Source organism: Triticum dicoccoides, chromosome 3B (assembly GCF_002162155.2).
Source record: "Triticum dicoccoides isolate Atlit2015 ecotype Zavitan chromosome 3B, WEW_v2.0, whole genome shotgun sequence".
Lineage (NCBI taxonomy): Eukaryota > Viridiplantae > Streptophyta > Magnoliopsida > Poales > Poaceae > Triticum > Triticum dicoccoides.
The window spans coordinates 734241482-734261867 of NC_041385.1; the positions used below are offsets into that span (position 1 = coordinate 734241482).

Consider the following 20386-nt stretch of genomic DNA (forward strand, 5'->3'; position numbering starts at 1 on the left):
CATCAATGAGCCGCCCATAAAAGAGACGGGAGTTTAGATCCAACTCGCACCATCTTCCCTCCGCGAGTCTTCATCAGAGCGCCTCTGACAGAGATCCATTCCAACATGGCCAGTCAATGCCGCTCCTCCTCTCACTCCTCCAGCCCTCAGCCCGGAGATTGGGAGTGGTGCTCCATCCCGCATAGCGAGTTAGTAGTGCTTCAGTCCAAGGGGCTTCTCCCCCCAGCATATATGGTCCCTGTTCGAGCCGGGATTGCTGCCTATAGCGGCGGAGAGCAGGCGGAGGGCGTTCCCAATCCCTCTCAAGGATAGTGGGTATGCCTAGTCCCTTATTTGATGAGAGGACTAGGATTTCCAATTCATCCTTTTCTCCGAGGGTTGCTAGAGTTCTACGGCCTCCAGCTACATAACCTCACGCCCGCCTCCGTTTTGCACATCGCAGGCTTCGTGGCCCTCTGCGAGCTGTTCTTGGGTGTTGAGGCCCATTTCGCGTTGTGGAAGAGGTTGTTTTGCCTTGTGCCCCGTTCTCAGGAGGGGTCTATTTATCAGGTGGGCGGAGCCGAACTATGGTGCATCGCCGGGACCGGATATCTATCCGGCACCCCAAAGAGGGCGTCCGAAGACTGGCCCTCAGAGTGGTTTTATATAGATGACGTCCCCCTGCTGGACCCTATACGGATCGGACTCCCCGAGTCCAATAATGCCCCATTGAAGAAGCGCCTGAGTTGGCGCACACGGAACCCTCAGAGGGAAGCTGACAGGGACGTCCTGTACCTGATGAGCCGGATAAGGTTGTTGGCTCACTCCGGACTGACCATGATTAAGGTCATGGCCGTATGCATTACACGAGGGGTGCAGCCGCTTCAATACAGAGGCCACCCCATGTGGGATTTCAACGGGGAGGATGACGCCACCCGGTGCGGTCGCAAGGGGCCAGATTCGGCCGCCACTTTAACGAGAATCTTATCCGCTTTGTACAAGGGGGAAGAGGAAGAATTCCTCCGTGTCAACCCGGAAGGCGGATTCTCTATGTACAATCCTCCTAGTTAGGTGAGTGGACACTTTCACTTGCCTATCCGTTTGTGAAATTCCCGTAGTTGAGTACTTAGACTTAGTAATGTTCAAACACAGGAGCTGCGCCAGGCTGTGAAGGAAATAAACAGCCCTGCTCCACAACCCGAGGACCCGGGACGGCCCCTCGATCCGGACTCCCAAGAAGATCCGGACTTATGCGTGGAGTTGATTGATGGAGTATTTCATCAATTGAGCAAGGATAACTCCTTAGTGGCCATCACGGCCGACTATCCCGGACTACTTCCAGCCTCCAAGGTAACTAAGACCGAAGTCCCAGTATTCTAATGTTTTATCTTGCATGTCGTGTACTAACAACGTTTCGCAGGGTAAATCCTTGAGGCGGAAGGCCGAGCCCGCGGTGGGCAGCCAACAAGGGCCGCTGAAGCCAGGCGGGCCAAAAAGAAGTGCGGACCGGATCAAGATTCCGGCACAATGGTATGGCGTGCGGATTTAACGCCTAGGGTTTATGCCCTTGAGTCTTACTAATGCTCATGATTTTCTTAGGAAGAAGAGAGCCCGCCGGACTATGTTCGCCGGCCAAGGTTCGAGGCCGGGTCCGGAAGCGGAGGCGGACACGGGACGCGCCTCGGGCGCTCCTCCGACAGAGGGCACCGACGGGCTATCTGCCACCAATTCAGAGGTGGAGAGTGCCCTAAACCACAGGCGTCGCCGGACTATTCTTCGTGACGCGTGTTTTTCCCCAGAAGCGTTGGACGCCTTTAATACAGGAGATGCGTATCTCCGTGCTGCTCAAAATGGTCTAGCCAGAGCCACGGAGCTGTATGTGAAAGACATACATGTGAGTAAAATTGAAGGTTATATATGTCAGTAGCCCCCGAGACTTGAAACAGTGAAGATAACTGTTTGAAGGATCATGTGCTATGCAGTGTCTTACAAAGAAGAACACGCAATTGTCCCAGGAGCTCAAAGAGTGCAAGGCTCAGCTCGAGGCCGCATTGGCCCCTTCAAAGAATGTCGAGGGGACGCCCGCAGGTAATATGTGCTTCGAAAGGTACTTCCGTTTTGAAATGCGGCAGGCGTGCAACCCTGACGATAATAATGCAGATGAGGCCGGAGGTAAATCCAGACCAGCAACAACTCCTATGCCAACTAAAGGCTGGCGAGAGCGTGCTGACGAGGGTGAGGCAAGAGAAGAACAAGCTTCAAGACGCCAATGCCCAGCTAGGCGAGGAACTGAAAGATGTTCGTATTCAGCTGTCTTCTGCCGTGAAGGAGAATCGGCGACTTTGACGCGACATTTTTAGTAAGTGCTTGAACGAATCTTCGAAAAAAGAATTCGGCAAGGAAGTCGATTGACAGAGCTATGTCTGTAGGTCTGCTGACGGGTCGTCCGGCGGAGGAAATGCCCGGTTCATTGGGAGACCTTCTTCCCGAGCTGTTGCAACTACACGAGCGAGTTCGGCAGGCAATGCAAAGCGTCATCTAGGCTATGTGGACATCCCTCTCCGTGCCCGAAGGCCTTGAGGAGCTTGCCAAGAAGCTGGAGGGAGTGCGGCAACGCTTCCGGTTGTGGAAGATATCAGGTTGCCGTCAAGGTGCCAGGGAGGCCTGGGCCATGGTGAAGACTCGGTACATGAAGGCTGACCCAAACCACATGGCCGAGGTCGGCCGTATAGGTCCGGACGGAAAAGGAGATCCCGGTCAGCTTAGCGTATGGCCAGGTGGAGCTGGCTGCAAAGTATTCCCAATAGGACTATAAATTAGACCGCATGTTGGATGGCATTGAAGAAGAATATGCCGAGTCGAATTGACTCTGTAAAAATGACATAAAAAATGTCTTCTAGCCGGATTGTAGATCGTTTGTCATTGCGGACCTTTTCACTTCGACCTCTGGACCCTATAGTCCGGAGTGTGTCCGAATACCCTCTCGGTTATGTAAGAACCGGGGCATGCATGGAGACAAGGCGTAGGGGTCATAAGTGCTTTAGCAGACAAGTGCCCAACTAGTTATGTTATATTACATGGTTAGTAAGAAACATCTTCCAGAGAGAATAGTTCCGTTAGGGGTTCCTTTCCCTGGGAGGCATGCCCTAAAGTGCATGTCCGAACTGCCGGAAAGAGCAGAAAAGCATCTGGGGGCAAATGAATGAATACGAAAGATCATCTTTTAGTTCACGACCGAATATTCCCTTAAGAACGCTAGCTTTCGGCTTCACCCAGTCTGAGGTACACATCCGGCTGACCCGGCAGTAACAATCGCAGAGGTGCTCCCTTTACCACCTAGCCGAATGAACGGGAACGTAGGGGTAAGCACAGGAGCCAGGCAACCCAGCTTGGCCAAAACTTAAGTCATATCGATGCATATAATGGTGTATAAAAGGTTCATGCAGAAGCATCACACATGTTTTGGGCATGAGGCCCGTTTTATATAAACTTCTTAGTAGAGAAGCCCCCAGGTATTATGGGCGCAGGTAGCGCGTCGGGTATGTGTGAATATTGCACATGCAAGCCCCTAAGGGCTTGTGAAAAAAAGAAAAGGGGTAGGGAGAAGGAACAAAATCCCGGACTGCCAAAAATAAAACAAAGGGACTAGGGAAGGAAATGAACACGAAGTCCGGCGCTAGGCGTAGAACCTTCGTAGGCATGCTGCGTTCCATGGGTTCGGCTCGAGTCGGTTATCCGATGTGCTTCGCAGACGGTACGCTCCGCCGGTCAGTACTTGGTCGATGATGAAGGGGCCCTCCCATTTGGGCTTTAATTTATCCTTTTTCTTGTCTGGCAGGCGTAGAACTTGTTTTGGCCTGTACTTCTCTGCTTTGGTATCTTCGAGCCTGCTATTGATAGAATGCGGAGCGAGCCTTTGCCACGTCGCGCTCCTCTTCCAGTGCGTCCAAGCTGTCCTGCCGATCGAGCTCGGCTTCTCTTTCTTCATACATGCGCACTCGAGGTGAGTCATGGATTATGTCGCATGGCAGTACTGCCTCTGCGCCGTATACCATAAAAAATGGTGTGAATCCGGTAGTGCGATTCGGCGTGGTCCGCAGCCCCCAGAGTACGGAGTCAAGCTCCTCTACCCAGTGCGTGTTAGATTCCTTAAGGGATCGCACTAGTCTGGGTTTGATGCCGCTCATAATGAGACCATTGGCCCGTTCGACTTGACCGTTAGTTTGAGGGTGATAGACTGAAGCATAGTCGAGCTTGATGCCCATGTTTTTGCACCAAAGTTTGACTTCATCGGCCATGAAGTTTGTGTCATTGTCGGTTATGATGCTGTGGGGGACGCCGTAATGGTGTACGACCCCGGATATGAAGTCTATCACTGGTCCGGATTCGGCCGTCTTTACAGGCTTGGCTTCTATCCATTTGGTGAATTTGTCCACCATGACCAGTAGATATTTTTGCTTGTGGGTTCCTCCTTTAAGGGGTCCGACCATGTCAAGCCCCCAGACCGCGAAAGGCCAGGTAATGGTTATAGTTTGTAGGGCGGTAGGCGGCATGTGGCTTTGGTTGGCGAATAACTGGCAACCAACACATCCTTGCACTAAGTCCTGAGCGTCTGCCCGGGCCGTTGGCCAATAAAATCCGGTACGGAAGGCCTTGCTTACAAGGGCCCGGGCTGCAGCGTGGTGCCCGCTGAGTCCGGCATGAATTTCAGCCAAAAGGTCTCGCCCTTCCTCTTTGGAGATACACCTTTGAAGGACTCCGGTTGTGCTTTTTTTGTAGAGCTCTCCCTCGTGGACTTTGTAGGCTTTAGATCGTCGCACTATGCAGCGGGCCTCGTTTTGGTCCTCGGGAAGTTCCTGCCTAGTTAGGTAGGCTAGGAATGGTTCTGTCCAAGGGGCAATAACTGCCATTATTGCGTGGGCTGACGGCGTTGTTTCGTTGGCGGAGCCCCCAACTGTGTCAGAATGTTCGGTGAGGGGCAGTGTAGTTGTGTCCGGGCTATTGTTTCCGGATTCTCCTTCCCATGATACAGATGGCTTGAACAACCTTTCTAGGAAGATGTTGGGAGGGACGGCCTCGCGCTTGGCGCCAATGCGTGCCAGCACGTCTGCTGCTTGGTTATTTTCCCAGGCTATGTGATGAAACTCGAGCCCCTCAAACCGAGCTGACATCTTAAAGATGGCATTGCGGTAAGCTGCCATTTTCGGATCCTTGGCGTCGAAGTCTCCATTTATTTAGGATATTACGAGATTTGAATCCCCGCGGACCTCTAGGCGCTGAATGCCCATGGAGACTGCCATTCGGAGGCCATGTAAAAGGGCCTCGTATTCGGCTGCGTTGTTGGAATCCGTGTACATTATCTGAAGTACGTATTGGACTGTGTCCCGGTTGGGGACGTCAGAACGACGCCAGCCCCCAGGCCAGCCAACATTTTGGAGCCGTCGAAGTGCATGATCCAGTTGGAGTATGCGCCATATTCTTTAGGGAGTTCGGCTGCAGTCCATTCGGCGATGAAGTCAGCCAAAACCTGTGACTTAATAGCTCGCCTTGGCTTGTAGGTTATGTCGAACAGGAGGAGCTCGATGGCCCATTTGGCAATCCGGCCCGTTGTGTCGCGGTTGTTTATAATATCATTAAGGGGTACTTCGGATGCCAGTGTTATGGAGCACTCTTGAAAGTAGTGTCGCAGCTTCCGGGATGCCATGAACACCGCATATGCTATCTCTTTGATAATGCGGGTACCGTGACTTGCATGGAGTTAGCACAGTGGACACGTAGTATACTGGTTTTTGGAGGGGGAACTTGTGTCCGTCCGCTTCTCGTTCGACAACGAGCACCGCGCTTACAACTTGATGGGTTGCCGCGATGTATAATAGCATTGGTTCGCCCGTGTTGGGCGCGGCCAGGACCGGATTTGTTGCCAGTATGGCTTTTATTTCTTCGAGTCCGGCCGTGGCGGCATCCGTCCACTCGAAGTGGTCGGTGCGCCGCAGGAGGCGATAGAGGGGTAATGCCTTTTCTCCTAAGCGGGAGATAAAGCGGCTCGGAGCCGCCACGCATCCTGTCAGTTTTTGTATTTGTTTGAGGTCCTTTGGGGTATCCAATTGTGACAGAGCTCGGATCTTGGCTGGGTTTGCTTCAATTCCTCTACTGGATATGTTGAAGCCCAAGAGCTTTCCGGCTAGTATGCCGAAAACGCATTTTTCCGGGTTGAGATTAATGTCATATGTTCGGAGATTGTCGAACGTGAGCCTCAAGTCGTCTACTAGAGTATCGACATGTTTTGTTTTGACGACCACGCCATCTACATATGCTTCGACTGTTTTGCCGATCTGGTTGGCCAGACATGTCTGAATCATGCGCTGATATGTTGCGCCGGAGTTTTTGAGCCCGAAGGGCATCGTGTTGAAGCAGAATGGGCCGTATGGGGTGATGAATGCCGTTGCGCTTGGTCTGACTCTGCCATCTTGATTTGATGGTAGCCAGAGTATGCATCGAGGAAACACAATGAGTCGTGTCCTGCGGTGGCGTCGATGATTTGATCAATTCGGGGGAGTGGGAAAGGGTCCTTTGGACAGGCCTTGTTTAGGTCTTTGAAATCGACACATAGGCGCCAAGATTTGTCCTTCTTTGGTACCATCACCAGGTTTGCTAGCCAGTCCGGATGTTTTATGTCTCTGATGAATCCGGCTTCCAGCAGTTTTGCTAGCTCCTCTCCCATGGCTTGTCTCTTGGGTTCGGGAAAACGCCGTAGGGTCTGCTTGACGGGTTTAAACCCTTTTATGATGTTCAGGCTGTGCTCGGCCAGCCTGCGTGGGATTCCTGGCATATCCGAGGGGTGCCAGGCGAAAATGTCCCAATTTTCTCGCAGGAAGTCTCTGAGTGCGGCATCCACATCGGGTTTTAATTGTGCCCCGATGGAGGCCGTTTTTGTAGGGTCCGTTGGATGGACTTGGAATTTGACTATTTTGTCCGCTGGTTTAAAAGAGGTGGACTTGGATCTCTTGTCTAGTATCACATCGTCCCTGTCCACCGTAGAGCGCAACACCGTTAATTCCTCGGCCGCTAGGGCCTCAGATAATGCCTCCAGGGCCAGTGCGGCTGTCTTGTTTTCAGCGCAGAGCGCTATGTCCGGATCACTTGCGAGAGTGATGATTCTGTTGGGCCCGGGCATTTTGAGCTTCATGTACCCGTAATGGGGTATGGCTTGGAAAATTGTAAATGCTTCTCGCCCTAGCAGAGCGTGGTATCCGTTGCTGAACAGGGCCACTTGAAACGTGACCTCCTCGGATCTGTAATTGTCCGGCGTGCCGAACACCACATTCAGTGTGATTTTTCCTGAACAGCACGCTTCCTGGCTTGGGATTATTCCCCTAAAAGTTGTGTTGCTTCGCTCAATGCGGCTCCAGTCAATTTTCATTTTTTGCAGGGTTTCCTCGTAGATGAGGTTGAGTCCGCTGCCGCCATCCATGAGTACCTTTGTAAGTCGGAAGCCGTCCACTATCGGACTGAGGACCAATGCGGCTGGTGCTCGGGCTGTCCGGAATTTAGGTTCGTCACTGGCATTAAAGGTGATAGCCGTGTCACTCCATGGGTTTATTGTTGCTACTTGGTAGACTTCGGCAAGGTTGCGGAGCGTTCGTTTCCTTGCATTGTTTGATGTGAAGGTCTCGAGGACTGTCGACACCGTACTGGGGAGGTATTCTCGGGTGCTGGAGTTAAAAGCTCCTCGCCACTTCTGGCCACCTGCCGTAGTATCCAACATGCTCTGAGGCTGCGTTGGTGTGGCTTTCCCTGAATTATGAATTTTACAGGGTCCATTGAGCCATCCTTCCAGTACGGTCCTGTACCCTGTAGAGGGTTTTTGTTTTTTGATGTTTGGCTCAGATGCCTGGCGATAATGCGCCCTTTTGTTTCGGACTCGTGTTATATTCGGGGCCGGATTGTCCCAGAATTTATCTTCGGTTTTCCGAACGCTTTCAGTCGCATAGTACTTTCGTACTATGGATGTCAAGTCGGCGAATCGTGTAATTTCGCGGCGACTTATGGCGTTGAGGATTCCGATGTCCGTGCAGTTGTTAAAGAAGAGTGAAATTGCTTCTTTCTCACGGCAGTCCTTTATCCTATTCATAACCAGGAGGAATCTGACCCAGTAGTGGTGTACTGTTTCTCCGGACTCTTGCCGTATTAGGGATAAATCCCGTATAGTCGGGTGGGCGGGTGGAATTAAATTCGGAACCCTGCCCGATGTAAGATTCAAGGGCCGAGCGGTTTACGAATTCGGAAGCTTGCTTTCTCGGATATTATTCAATGAATCGGGCCTGCTGCCTGACTTTAGGTTCAGGGTTTGGGCGACACCCTCCCCTCCGTGGGTATCCGGCTTGGAGGGATCGGGAATCCGAACGCATCTGGTCCTTAGGGTGGGCGAAGACTCGCCGCATTGTTCTTCCACCACTTCGACGTGGTGGGTAATCTGGGGAGAGTCAATCTCTCTCTGATCGGGTTTAAGCCCAATCTGGTCGTAATCAGTAGCGACTCCTAGGGTCGCGATGCGATCCAAGAGCTCGTTCAGGGAGAAGCGCTCCATCGAATCTAACTGCTCGGCAAGCTCCGAGCTGATGTGAAGATTGCTTTCGATGGCCCGAGAGGTCATCGTCGGCACGGCGGCCGGACAGGCGGTCATCAAAAACCTGCCTAGCCGGAGAGTTTGGCCGACAGCCAAAGCTCCTTTAGCAACGACGCCGTCTTTAAAGACGGGATGCGGCATCCTTCCTGATGGTGACGACACAACGGAACTCTCAATGAAAGCACCAATGTCGGTGTCAAAACCGGCGGATCTCGGGTAGGGGGTCCCGAACTGTGCGTCTAGGCGGATGGTAACTGGAGACAAGGGACACGATGTTTTACCCAGGTTCGGGCCCTCTCGATGGAGGTAAAATCCTACTCCTGCTTGATTAATATTGATGATATGGGTAGTACAAGAGTAGATCTACCACGAGATCGGAGTGGCTAAACCCTAGAAGCTAGCCTATGGTATGATTGTTGTTCATCCTTCGGACTAAAACTCTTCGGTTTATATAGACACCGGAGAGGGCTAGGGTTACACAGAGTCGGTTACAACGGGAGGAGATCTTCATATCGTATCGCCAAGCTTGCCTTCCACGCCAAGGAAAGTCCCATCCGGACACGGGACGGAGTCTTCAATCTTGTATCTTCATAGTCCGGGAGTCCGGCCAAAGGTCTTAGTCCGGCCATCCGGACACCCCCTAATCCAGGACTCCCTCACTCTTCAAGGGAAAACCAACGCAGTGCTCAAGAGGTAGCAATCAACAACGAGAAACGACGTCGAGCTCGGTGACCACAAGCAACCACAAACGCCATCGCGGTCCACCCCAGTCAATACATCATTATGTAGCCAATACACCGATCAAACAAGAGCTAAAGAAAAAGAAAGCCAACCCGAACAATACCCAGATCCACCATCTTCAAAATCACCATCTGACCCTGGTGGTTTCATAACAAAACTATACATTCCACGAGCAACAAAAAGAACAAAAGTCGGCTGACGTCAAACAAACTACTGGATCTCGATGACTCGGATCTAACCGCTCATTAGTGGGTCTCACGAAATCCTTAGTTCTCTAGGAGAAGAGAAGAAATCAGACACATATGCCCGCCCCTAAAACAATCGCTCTCGGCTAGCAGTGAGAAACTCCAAAACCAAGCCTTCCACATTCATCATCTGAATTACCCAAAACCCGCTCATTTCAGAAATTTTAAGAAGTTGGGAAATATTCCACAAAAAATACCAAGATAGTTGGAAAATATGATATGCCTGTACATGGGGAAAAAAAGACGTAATTCTTTTTTCCGTCAACGCAGCACCGAGGCGGAAAGTGGAAAAAACCCAAACCCCTCTCCTCTCCCCCTGCAGTCTCCGGTCCAGTCTAGCCGAGTGGCGAGTCCACGAACCAAACCAGAGAAAGCGCGGAGATCGCCGGGAATTCTCCGATGACCGGCGGCAGCGGAGGCACCACCCGGCGTCCATCCGCCGCCTCCAGGAGCCGCGGTGACCCCTCCTCCTCTGCCCCGGATCCGGACGCGCGCCGGGCCGCCGCCGCCGCCGCAGCGCGGCGCAGTGGCCGCGGCGACCATGGCCCCCTGCGCCTCATGGCCGTGAGCGCCCGAACCCTCCTTCTCCTAGTGATTGCTTCCGTCGCCCTCCTGTCCCTCGCCTTCCTCGCGTATACTGGCGGGTGGTGGCAGGCTGAGGCGGAGTCGGAGGGCGCCGCGGCGCTGCGCAGGATGGCGCGCTCCGTCACGCCGCTTGATGCGCCCCGGATGATGGATCTGCCTCAGGTGAGGATCGTCACCCCGTAGCTTCTCAATTGACTAGGCAGGTGATGTGTCATTCTGTAAGGTGTGCGTGCTCTGCTAGAACCTGCAACAGTGGAACTTAGGACACGGAATTATATGTAAGAGCTACCCAATTTGGGGAAGGACACTACTGCTTTACTATGTCTGAACCACTGGGTAATAGATGGTAGCTAGTTAATGATGAGTTTTGGTTAAACATTTGGTTACATCAGTACAATGAACTACGGATTGCATGTGCTTTATTAGTGCTCTGCGGAGTAACTTTTAAGGCCTCCTTTCGTTCATAGGATAAGAACATCATGGGAATAGGAAAACCGTTCCTACAAACCACAGGGCTTCAAAGGACTTTTTCCTACAAAATTCCTATCCTTTAGAATTCCTACAAAATTCCTGTAAACCAAAGGAGGCCAGTTTGGTAGTAAATCCTCCCCTTGATTTGCCATAGGTCGTTAAACTCGTTAAGAGCCGTGAATTAGAATAGTGTGTATAGGCGAGATAAAACTGCTTTCCACTGTAATGTGTATGCATTCTAGTTCTTTACTAGGCGAGTATTTGATTTATTCGGTTCTAGATGATTTGTATTGATTTTTGGTTGTAAACCAATCAATCTGATGGTTAATGTTGACTGGCTGCAGTTCCAAGGTGATCACAAAGAAAGCTTGTATTGGGGTACTTACAGGCCAAATGTATATCTTGGAATTCGTGCTAGGTACTTAACTTTGGTGATCTCTTCCTCTTTCCCTTATAACATGCTAGTTAGAATGATTCTGTTCTCTTAGTCCTCTTGGACATGCTAGAGCTATCCATGAAAACTTATATATTGCTAGCATCATTAGTTGTTATGCTGTGAATTTACTTGTCTCGTGAACACGAGGCAAACAGAGGTATTTTGTTCTCATTAGGTTAGTTCCATTTGTGGAGGACTGGAGGTGTGGTATACAATTTCTGCTGCTGGTGCAGCATGCTGTTTTCCATTAATCAGAAGAAATAATATGTGTGTGTGACGAGCTCTGTACTACCAAGCTTGTGAAAAATACTTACTAATACAATTTATATTTCAGAACTCCGTTGTCTCTAATTGCTGGGTTAATGTGGATTGGCGTGAAAAATGGACAATATTTTATTCGCCATGTCTGCCAAGATTCTGATGAGCTTAGCAAATATGGGTGGGCAGATCACAATGGTAGGGATTATGGACGTCAAGAGCTGACTGATCATGGCTTGCACTTGACCACTAGCTTTCTAAAAGAGAAAGGAGATGGCAGTGGCTATGGAGGAGACTGGGCAGTTCGATTGGATGCTAAGAACGAGGGGTAAGTCCATATTCATTAGGCGCAAACTGAAAAAAACTGATTTAAATAAAGTAATGTTTAGCATGAGATGGAAATACTGTTATTTTTTACTTGAGTTGACCTCTTCATCACCAAATACAACACTAGGAAATTGTCATATGTTCTTACTCCTGCAACATTATCTAAGGAACAAAAAGAAATTCATCCCCTGCCATTTCAATTAATTTAGGTCAAGTTTAAGTGAAGCCCAAGAAAGCACCACACATCTGTTCTTCTATATTGCTGACGAAGCAGGGAAGTTGATCACTATGGGCTCACATGAGCCTCCGTCGAGAGGTCCTGTTCTTTTGGCCTCTGGATCGCATGAAGAGATTGGTGATTGGGAACTTTACCTGAGATCTGAGGTATACATATACTGAGGCCTTGTTAGTCCTAGTTTTAAGGTTTTTTTGTATCACTTGATACTAGTATGTAACATGATGCCATATGGTTGACATCTCTATCGTCATTTGTGGAACTCCGTCACAGGACAATTTGGAAATTCACAGAGCTGGATTCCAGACGACCAGTATGCATAATCTAAGTGACCTAGTACAACATGCCCTTGTGACTAATGTAATTCCTAAACTCTTGTTCCGTTACCTGTATATTATAAAGTTGGTTTGCATTTATAGCTACTTCCGTGGACCTTTGTAGGCAAGGCAAAGCGGGAACCTTAATCTGCCAGACATGGCCGAAGACTCTTCAAATGCAATGATCTATCAGGTACTTTAAAGGTGAAGACAGTTTTTTTTTTCTTTTTGCCCCTGTCAAGTTATTCCATCAATATACAGTACATCCTCATGTATGTGTCAAATCAAGAATGAGTCAATAACACCCAGAACTTGAGTAATATTTTTTTGCCTTTGTGATTTATGTTTTCCCTCTGTTTCCACAGGTTTCAATAAAACTTCCTGCCAAAATAGACATAGTGTTCTTGTCAGGGGCTGGCTCAAAAAATCCAATGACTGCAGAACGCGTTAACAGGCTAACAGGTGATTCTGCTGCACGATGCAATACTGCTTATAGATAGGAGACATATTCATTATTGGATTCCATGGACATCATCTATAATATGCATGCTCTGAACATTTTGAAGGAAGTAACACGAGATTTTGACTTTGTCTTGCTTCCTCGCATCAGATATGAGAGCCGTTTTACCTGCATCTTGTCCTTGTGTTGAACCTGAACTTCAGGAGTTTTGACTTTTGAAGGCACGATGTATTCATTTTGTTTGTTAATTATTATATCAGTAATGATGTCAGATTTTCAGGTCCCATGCTGAGCACCCGCCTTGAATCAAAACAGAAAGATTTTGAAGAGAGATATGATCAAATTTTCAACGTAAATAATAAGGTGCGCTCTTTGGATCAGTTTTGTACTTTCCACAAGCTCTTTTTTGCAGTCTCTAGAGTTATTTTTCTCACTGTAGTACTGCTTCCTAGGAACCCTGAATTTAATTTCCCAAATCAAAAGTATTTGTACTTACTCTTGGATTTGTGTCCGCGTTTATGGGGCTGTACATGATAGTTACGTTTTTTTTATTGGTTGTGTGCTTTACAGTTGTAGATACTTTAATGCTAATGGTTTTTTTGCTAGATAGATAGATATTGTTCCAGGCAATCAGTAAAGCTTGGCTGAGGACTATGTAATGGACCTATGTTGATGCTAGTGTTGCTCTGATGCAGATTGTTTCCAAAGAACTATCTGTTGGTAGAGCTGCCTTGTCAAGTCTACTTGGCGGTATTGGCTACTTCTACGGGCAGTCAAAAATTGCACTTCCAAAAGGTTTTTCAGTAAGTTTTAGAGTTTCACCTGATATTCTTATCTATGTCCTTCTCATGGCTGTTTGCCACCTTATGTGTAGTGATCTACTCTACTGTGCTGAATCTATTTCTTTTGGGCAGTAGACCAGATACAGATTCTAGGTTATTACTATCACACAAACAAATAATGTTGAAGATTTTTTGTCGCAGCAAAAAGATGGAGATAAATATATTCCATATTGGCCTGCTGCACTATATACAGCTGTGCCCAGTCGCTCATTTTTCCCTAGGGGATTCCTGTGGGACGAGGGCTTCCATCAGTTAGTCATTTGGTAAGCATTCTGTCAATTCATAATGTTTGGTGCATGGCTTCTGCTACTCCATTCGTTATCTGGACAACTTCCCTGCTGTGCTGGTATTATTGCTTTCTGTGAACACACTTCCTTGATGATGATGTACAGGCGCTGGGATGCCCATATATCGATGGACATAATTGGCCATTGGTTGGATCTAATTAATGCGGATGGATGGATTCCTCGAGAGCAAATATTAGGGGCTGAAGCTTTAAGGTTAGTATCCACTATGAGGGATGGACCCTGCGACATTCTTATCTTTGTCCTTCTCATAGCTAGTCATAAGTTTGATGTGTCAGTTCTTATGTCATCTAGTTTTTTGGCTTCATGCAGTAAAGTTCCTGAGGAATTCGTTCTGCAGTATCCTTCCAATGGAAACCCTCCGACATTATTTCTTGCGCTGCGTGGTAGGACCAATTCTGTTCATTGGTGTTGATAATTGAGATATCTAATTACTTTCTTAGTATTTCTCTTTAATTATTCGGTTTGTACACACTAGATGCTTTAAATGATAAATGTTGACATGTAAGGCAGAAATCAGCTTACACACTAATGTTCCCTGCTTCTACCCCTTTGTTCTTCTTTTGAAATTTGACTAGCTTCTCTCTTGGAAGTACTCAATTACCAAAGAACAAGATGGCCAGATGAGCACCCAAACTGGTCCTATGACTCTAACCTGGGTGGTCGGTTGGGAGGTTAAACAGCTTAAATTACTGGCCGGTTCCCCTATCCCTCCCACTTTAAATATCCGAGGGCATAACAACAAGACTCACACAACAGAAAAAATGGCTTTGAAGTCTTACAAATTATGTTAGGTTTATTTTGTTGGTGCATGTGTATCCAATTATGTGTTGAGAGAGAACTGCTCACAGTGGCCTAGCATCAGAATCTTATTAATGTGTGGATCTGGCCAAGCATCAAAAACCTGTTTATGTGTAGAAGTGTGTGAATTATGATCAAGTGATTGCGGTCCAGTTGGTTTAATACATTTTCTCTCGCAGACTTGGCAAGTGGCATACATGCACACCAGTTTTCGGATGAGGAAGCTGAAAAGATATCCACTTTCCTTAAAAGGGCTTATGTACGGCTGAACTCTTGGTTCCAGTGGTTCAATAGTACACAATCAGGTGAGCTTTGCTGTTCCAATGTCTTATACTCGGTCATAACTATTAAGAGTAAACGATTGGTGGCTGTGAACCAGTATGCTTTTCTTCTGCCAAGCACGGAAAAGTATGTGTCGGTTGGATCTTCACTTTATTTTAAGTCATGTTCATCACAGTGTTCAGAGCACGCATGAACATGCTGAACTGCATGCTGTTACTGATTTATGGACATATTGTTGAACACGAGGATTACTATGCTTAGTTGTCTTCTGTTAGGGCATGTACAATGGTTGATAAGATAGTCTTGTCTTATGTCTTGCATGTAATTTAGAGATGACAAAAAAAATATCTACAATGGGTCATCTCTTAGCCTTATCTTCAATAACTAGCTATTCCTAAAAACGTGGTGAGACATATTGTGCTAAGAGATCACCTCTTGTCTTCTCTTAAATAAGAGAAGACAAACCTTTTCTTATGAGTTCTCTCTCCTCCACCTCATTATTTATCCTACGTGGCACTCTTAAGATAGCACCATTGTACATGCCCTTAGGGGCCATCTGTGGTTTATGGTAAGAAGAGTAGTTACACTTGACTACTTGAGCTTCCAAAGCCTTGACTTGGCTATGCTATGTTTAAAGAATATTTGGGTTAATATTTATTCTTGAGCATTAGAGGTTCCGGTTCATTAATTGTAGAAAGCAATTCAGAATAAGTACCGAAAAGTGTAATCGAAGCTAGATCAAGGGTGCAAACATCTGGCACAGATGATAATCGTCCCTTCTGTCAATCATCTATATCTTCTTACATTATGTATAGGAACACATCAAAGTTTTCAGAAGTTTGTCCGTTTTCCCTTCAGTTTCTCTGATTCCTTTATATATACTCACTTCTCAAACTGACCAAATAAAGTGATCCTTGGCTAGTTTAGCAGACACTGTATCTCAGATCAACTGTTCCAATGAGAGAAATGCGTAACCAGCTGTCAGAATATGGAACACTAATATGCCCTGCTGAAGGATCTGCCTGTCCAAAGTTAGAAACTATACACTTTTTGAGGTTACAATGCCATGTGCCTGGGTTTTGATGGCCTGGAAAGAGATATGCTCCATTTCTTTGCACTGTTCTAAAGGGGAACACCTAAGCCTGTTTGACTGGTTGGCGGCTATGTGCTAGTTGCCAACCTGCCACTGCACTGTCCCCCTAGCCTAAGTGCTTTGTAGAACACTTTTTCTGTCACATGGCATTACAGTGTGCATTTAACCTTTCTGCGAACTGGTGTAAGCTGTAAAATATTATATATATGCTTTGTACTGTTAAAAGTCAATGTTTATTGTTGGGTCAACCAACTGTGGATATTAATTTCCATTATATGTGGATTACCCTTTATGTTTCTGCTCGTCATGTCGACTTTTAGCTTGTTTATCATGAAGGTCTATTGACTTGATTGTTTTTTAGGGAAATATGAAGGGACGTTTTTTTGGCATGGAAGAGACAGTATGACAACAAGGGAGTTAAACCCAAAGGTTTTTGAAAAATTCTTAGTTGCTTGCTCCTACTCGATCAGTTGATCCTAAAGTACTACCTCCGTCCCAAAATAAGTGTGTCAACTTTGTACTAAAGTTAGTACAACGTTGAGACACTTATTTTGGAATGGATGGAGTATATGCAAAAGCTATGTTATTGGGAATTGAGTTTATTCCCTTGTCTTTCTGTATAATTGCATTAGTGAGATCATTCCAATGTTTCTAACTCCTTTACAGACTTTGACATCTGGGTTGGATGACTATCCTCGTGCATCTCACCCTAACGATGAGGAGCGCCATGTTGACCTTCGGTGCTGGATGCTTCTAGCTACAAATTGTATGCGCTCAATCGCCGGGTTTCTTAAAATGGACAGCTCTCTTGAGAAGGTACTGCAATATGAATTTCTGCACTGGCTTTGTCTCACCCATTTACTGACTGACTCTTTTTCTTGAAAAATCTGTGATCTTCTGCAGGATTACTATAAATTGTCAGATCAACTTTCAGATTTTGAGACACTTAACAAGGTATTGCCCTGAAAGTTCTGATAGTTTATTTTCGTTCATGAATGTTGTTTTTATTGTGTAGATCAATCCGACATCATTCTTTGAGTCACTTAACTAATGGTATTACATTTTTGGATATGAATAGAGGCACTTATTCAATGCTAATAATTATGATCCGGTACATTCTATTTTATATGACCCTTTAAACATAGACAGAATTATGCAATGGATGGTGGCTAATTTACCAAAAACTCCAGTGAATACTGTGGTTTTAGTTCCTGCCCAACTTCAAGGGGCCATATAAGTAAATTTGCTGGGGATAGTTTTGGGAAACATGCTGAGCTTTCTGTTTGCTGCTGAGTATTACAGTATTATGGTATCGTATGCCAGTAGGAGACAAGAAGTATGACACAAATGCCTTTGAATTCATGATGTGTTGTGTAGTCTTTTTTTCTTTCTTCCAAAGAGCAGCTATCTACTAAATGCTTGTTATCGACTTATTGGGTTTTGCATGTAACAAGCTGTGTTCAAGCAATAACTAGGCTTCCATTGTTCAGTTGTTTGTTGCATTTTGACAGATGCACTTGGATGACAAAACTGGTGCCTATTTTGACTTTGGTAACCATACAGAAAAGGTTGGTGTTGCGTTTCCTCTCAGCCTTGTGATTTAGCTTACAGGCATGATTACTGATTTTGGTTGTAAGATCATTGTTAGGTTCGTTTGAGATGGTATGAAGATAGGGAGGCTATGAAACGAGAACTCCTGCGGGAGACATTAGAAGCCCCGCAGCTGCAATTAGTACCTCATGTTGGTTATGTCAGCCTATTCCCATTCATGATGGGGGCCATTCCACCTGTATGCTCACTACCTCCCATCTGTTTGCTTCTCACTTTTACCGTGTTTTTTTATCCCAGCCCAAACTCCTAAAGTGATAAGCACTATTTAACTCTGTTCAGGAATCATGGGTTCTTGAGAAGCAGCTTGACCTTATATCCAACACCTCTATCCTGTGGACGGATTATGGCCTCCGGTCACTTTCTAGAACAAGGTATATCTAAATATCTGTATTTATTCACTTTGCTAAGGAGCACAGCTCGATGGTTAAAATTGGAGGTACTCGTGACTTTGGAACTTCTAGAGCATCCACACTGTAACTTCACTAGAGGGCCCAGTGTAGAAGACTTGGGCCAGTTGTATTACTATTACACTCACTGAACAATATTACTAGGTCATTCAGTTAGTAGTTTCTGAATTTGCCTTAAACAAAGTAGTTTCTGAATTATTTGCTGATCCATGGTCCAGCTCAATGTATATGAAGCGTAATACGGAGCATGACGCTCCGTACTGGAGAGGTGCCATTTGGATAAACATGAACTACATGATTCTTTCAGGACTCCATCACTATGCACACGGTAAACCTCCTCAAACAATGCTGTGAAATGTACCATACTAGTATTACCTTTCACAAATTTCACTGTATGCATTACACTCTTAACACTGCGCTGCCCTGTAGAGGATGGTCCGTACAGGGTCAGGGCAGGGGAACTGTACGATGAGCTAAGATCGAACCTGATTCGGTATATCCGTTTTTCTACCACGAGAAACTGAAACCAGCTGAATTTCAGCCTCTCTAAGATGCGCCTGTGGTGCTAACTTATTTGCCTGCATTTACAGGAACATTGTAGGGAATTACCAGGAAACCGGGTTCTTCTGGGAGAACTACGACCAGAAGAACAAAGGGAAGGGGAAGGGCGCGAGGTCGTTCACCGGATGGACGTCCCTCGTCGTCCTGATCATGGCCGAGTCCTACCCATCGTTGCACAGGTAGATAGATGTATCGGTGTATCCCGAGCGGCCGCACATGAGGTAGAAATCCCAGCTGGAACGGAAGGCTTGATCAGTGATCGCCGTTGTTTAGCTTGATTTTGAGCGAAATGCTGGGAAGAGCTTCCCTTGGGAGCATTGCAGCTTTACTCACTGGATTTTGGGGTATAACTGCTAGTCACTCGATCATGATATATACCTGTTTTGTCGTTATCCCCTGATTCTATAGATTGGTTTCCCGAGTATAACTTGTTTTTCCTGGGCTTGGAGATGCGCACGAGAAGTATTATGAGCATGCAGACATCAGAGGCAATGAAGCTGAGTTTACTGTCATCTGCCGACGAGTGATATAACAGCACCTTATTTATATTTTTTGACGGGGATAAATATATATTTTTTTTAATTCCCAGGGATAAATGTCGAGAGAACAGAGTTCTTTTCGTAGCGTTCCTTCCAAGGGAAAGAGCCCCGCCTGACCGGTGGGCCCTGCCCCTGGGTCTGGCTGGGTAGACCTGCTTTTGTCCCTTGTGGAGCGGCCCCGAGTAGACTTGGAAGCATCCTCCGGTCTCGCAGACTGGCACGCACGCAAAGCCACGGATGCGCGCGCTTTTGGGCGCCGTGACGGACAAGAGTCGATCGCCGCTTTGAATGGAATCACGGCATAGTAGTACTACTCTCTGTACACGCCCTCTAGTACTCTACCACCAGCGAATCGTCCTGCTCAGAGGCAGTAAATCCTGTTGTTTTCCCGGAGCAAATAAATGGAGGTCGTGGTCCTGGCACCCAGAATCTCTTGCCATCAACACGCGGTTCTGCCGCACCCATCATTGACTTCAGAAGAGTGTATGTAGCAGCAGCACTTGGCACGAGTGCCGCACTGTAAATGTTCTGATGGTGCCGGCGGTGGGCCGCGCTGCGTATGTTTCACGGGCAGCATCAAGCTAGCCTGGCCATGCCGTGCGGTGCTCGTCGAAAAGAATGGAAGAATCGCGCGTTCTAAAAAACCGGAGGGAATCGTGGACTCGCGGTGGCTAATCATCCTAGCCATGTTGTTGCCTTTTTTTTTTGCGGAAAAACTAGCCATGTTGTTGCCTGACCAATCACCAGCCCATCATAGGACGGCGGGATTAGTGGTCACATGAGCGCCCAACTGATTGAACACTGCAATCATTTCTACGCTCACGATAAGCGCACTTGAAGTTGAACTTAGTACGCATACTGTTGGGATATAACTATTAGATATGACCCGCCCAGGAGGGGTCGGGTTATACCTATGACGATTCTTGAAGCCCAAGGCGATGCTTGAAGATGGCGGTTCAGTTAAGGGCCCAAAAGCCCGAAGGCGACTTAAGGCTCGTAGAGATAAACCGTCATATGTATATAACTCGTATTGTAAGGCAGGAATAGAGAGAGACCGAGTCGGACACTGTTTATGAGTCAGCCGGGACTTTGTGAGCCGTTGGGTGTCAACCTCTGTATATAAAGGGACGGCCCGGCGGCGGTTCAGGACAAGTAACATCAGATCGAGAACTAGGTCAAGCGGATTCGCTCCTCGAGACATAAGCAATCCCACTCAAACTGGATCGTAGACTTTTACCTTCATCGTAAGGGGCCGAACCAGTATA

General features: G+C 47.1%; 1 protein-coding gene across 1 annotated transcript; it reads left to right on the plus strand.

Annotated features, from left to right (window-relative positions):
• The first annotated feature begins 9990 nt into the window (after positions 1-9990).
• On the plus strand, positions 9991-18765 carry LOC119278174 (mannosyl-oligosaccharide glucosidase GCS1-like). Its single transcript, XM_037559525.1, has 22 exons — positions 9991-10338; positions 10992-11065; positions 11418-11669; positions 11878-12052; positions 12177-12263; positions 12345-12413; positions 12586-12682; positions 12961-13043; positions 13376-13483; positions 13664-13785; positions 13915-14022; positions 14140-14213; positions 14808-14933; positions 16365-16432; positions 16670-16819; positions 16907-16957; positions 17515-17571; positions 17652-17792; positions 17894-17985; positions 18240-18349; positions 18451-18514; positions 18612-18765. Exons 1-22 carry the CDS (start codon positions 9991-9993, stop codon positions 18763-18765), a joined length of 2610 nt encoding a protein of 869 aa, XP_037415422.1.
• Positions 18766-20386: the final 1621 nt, after the last annotated feature.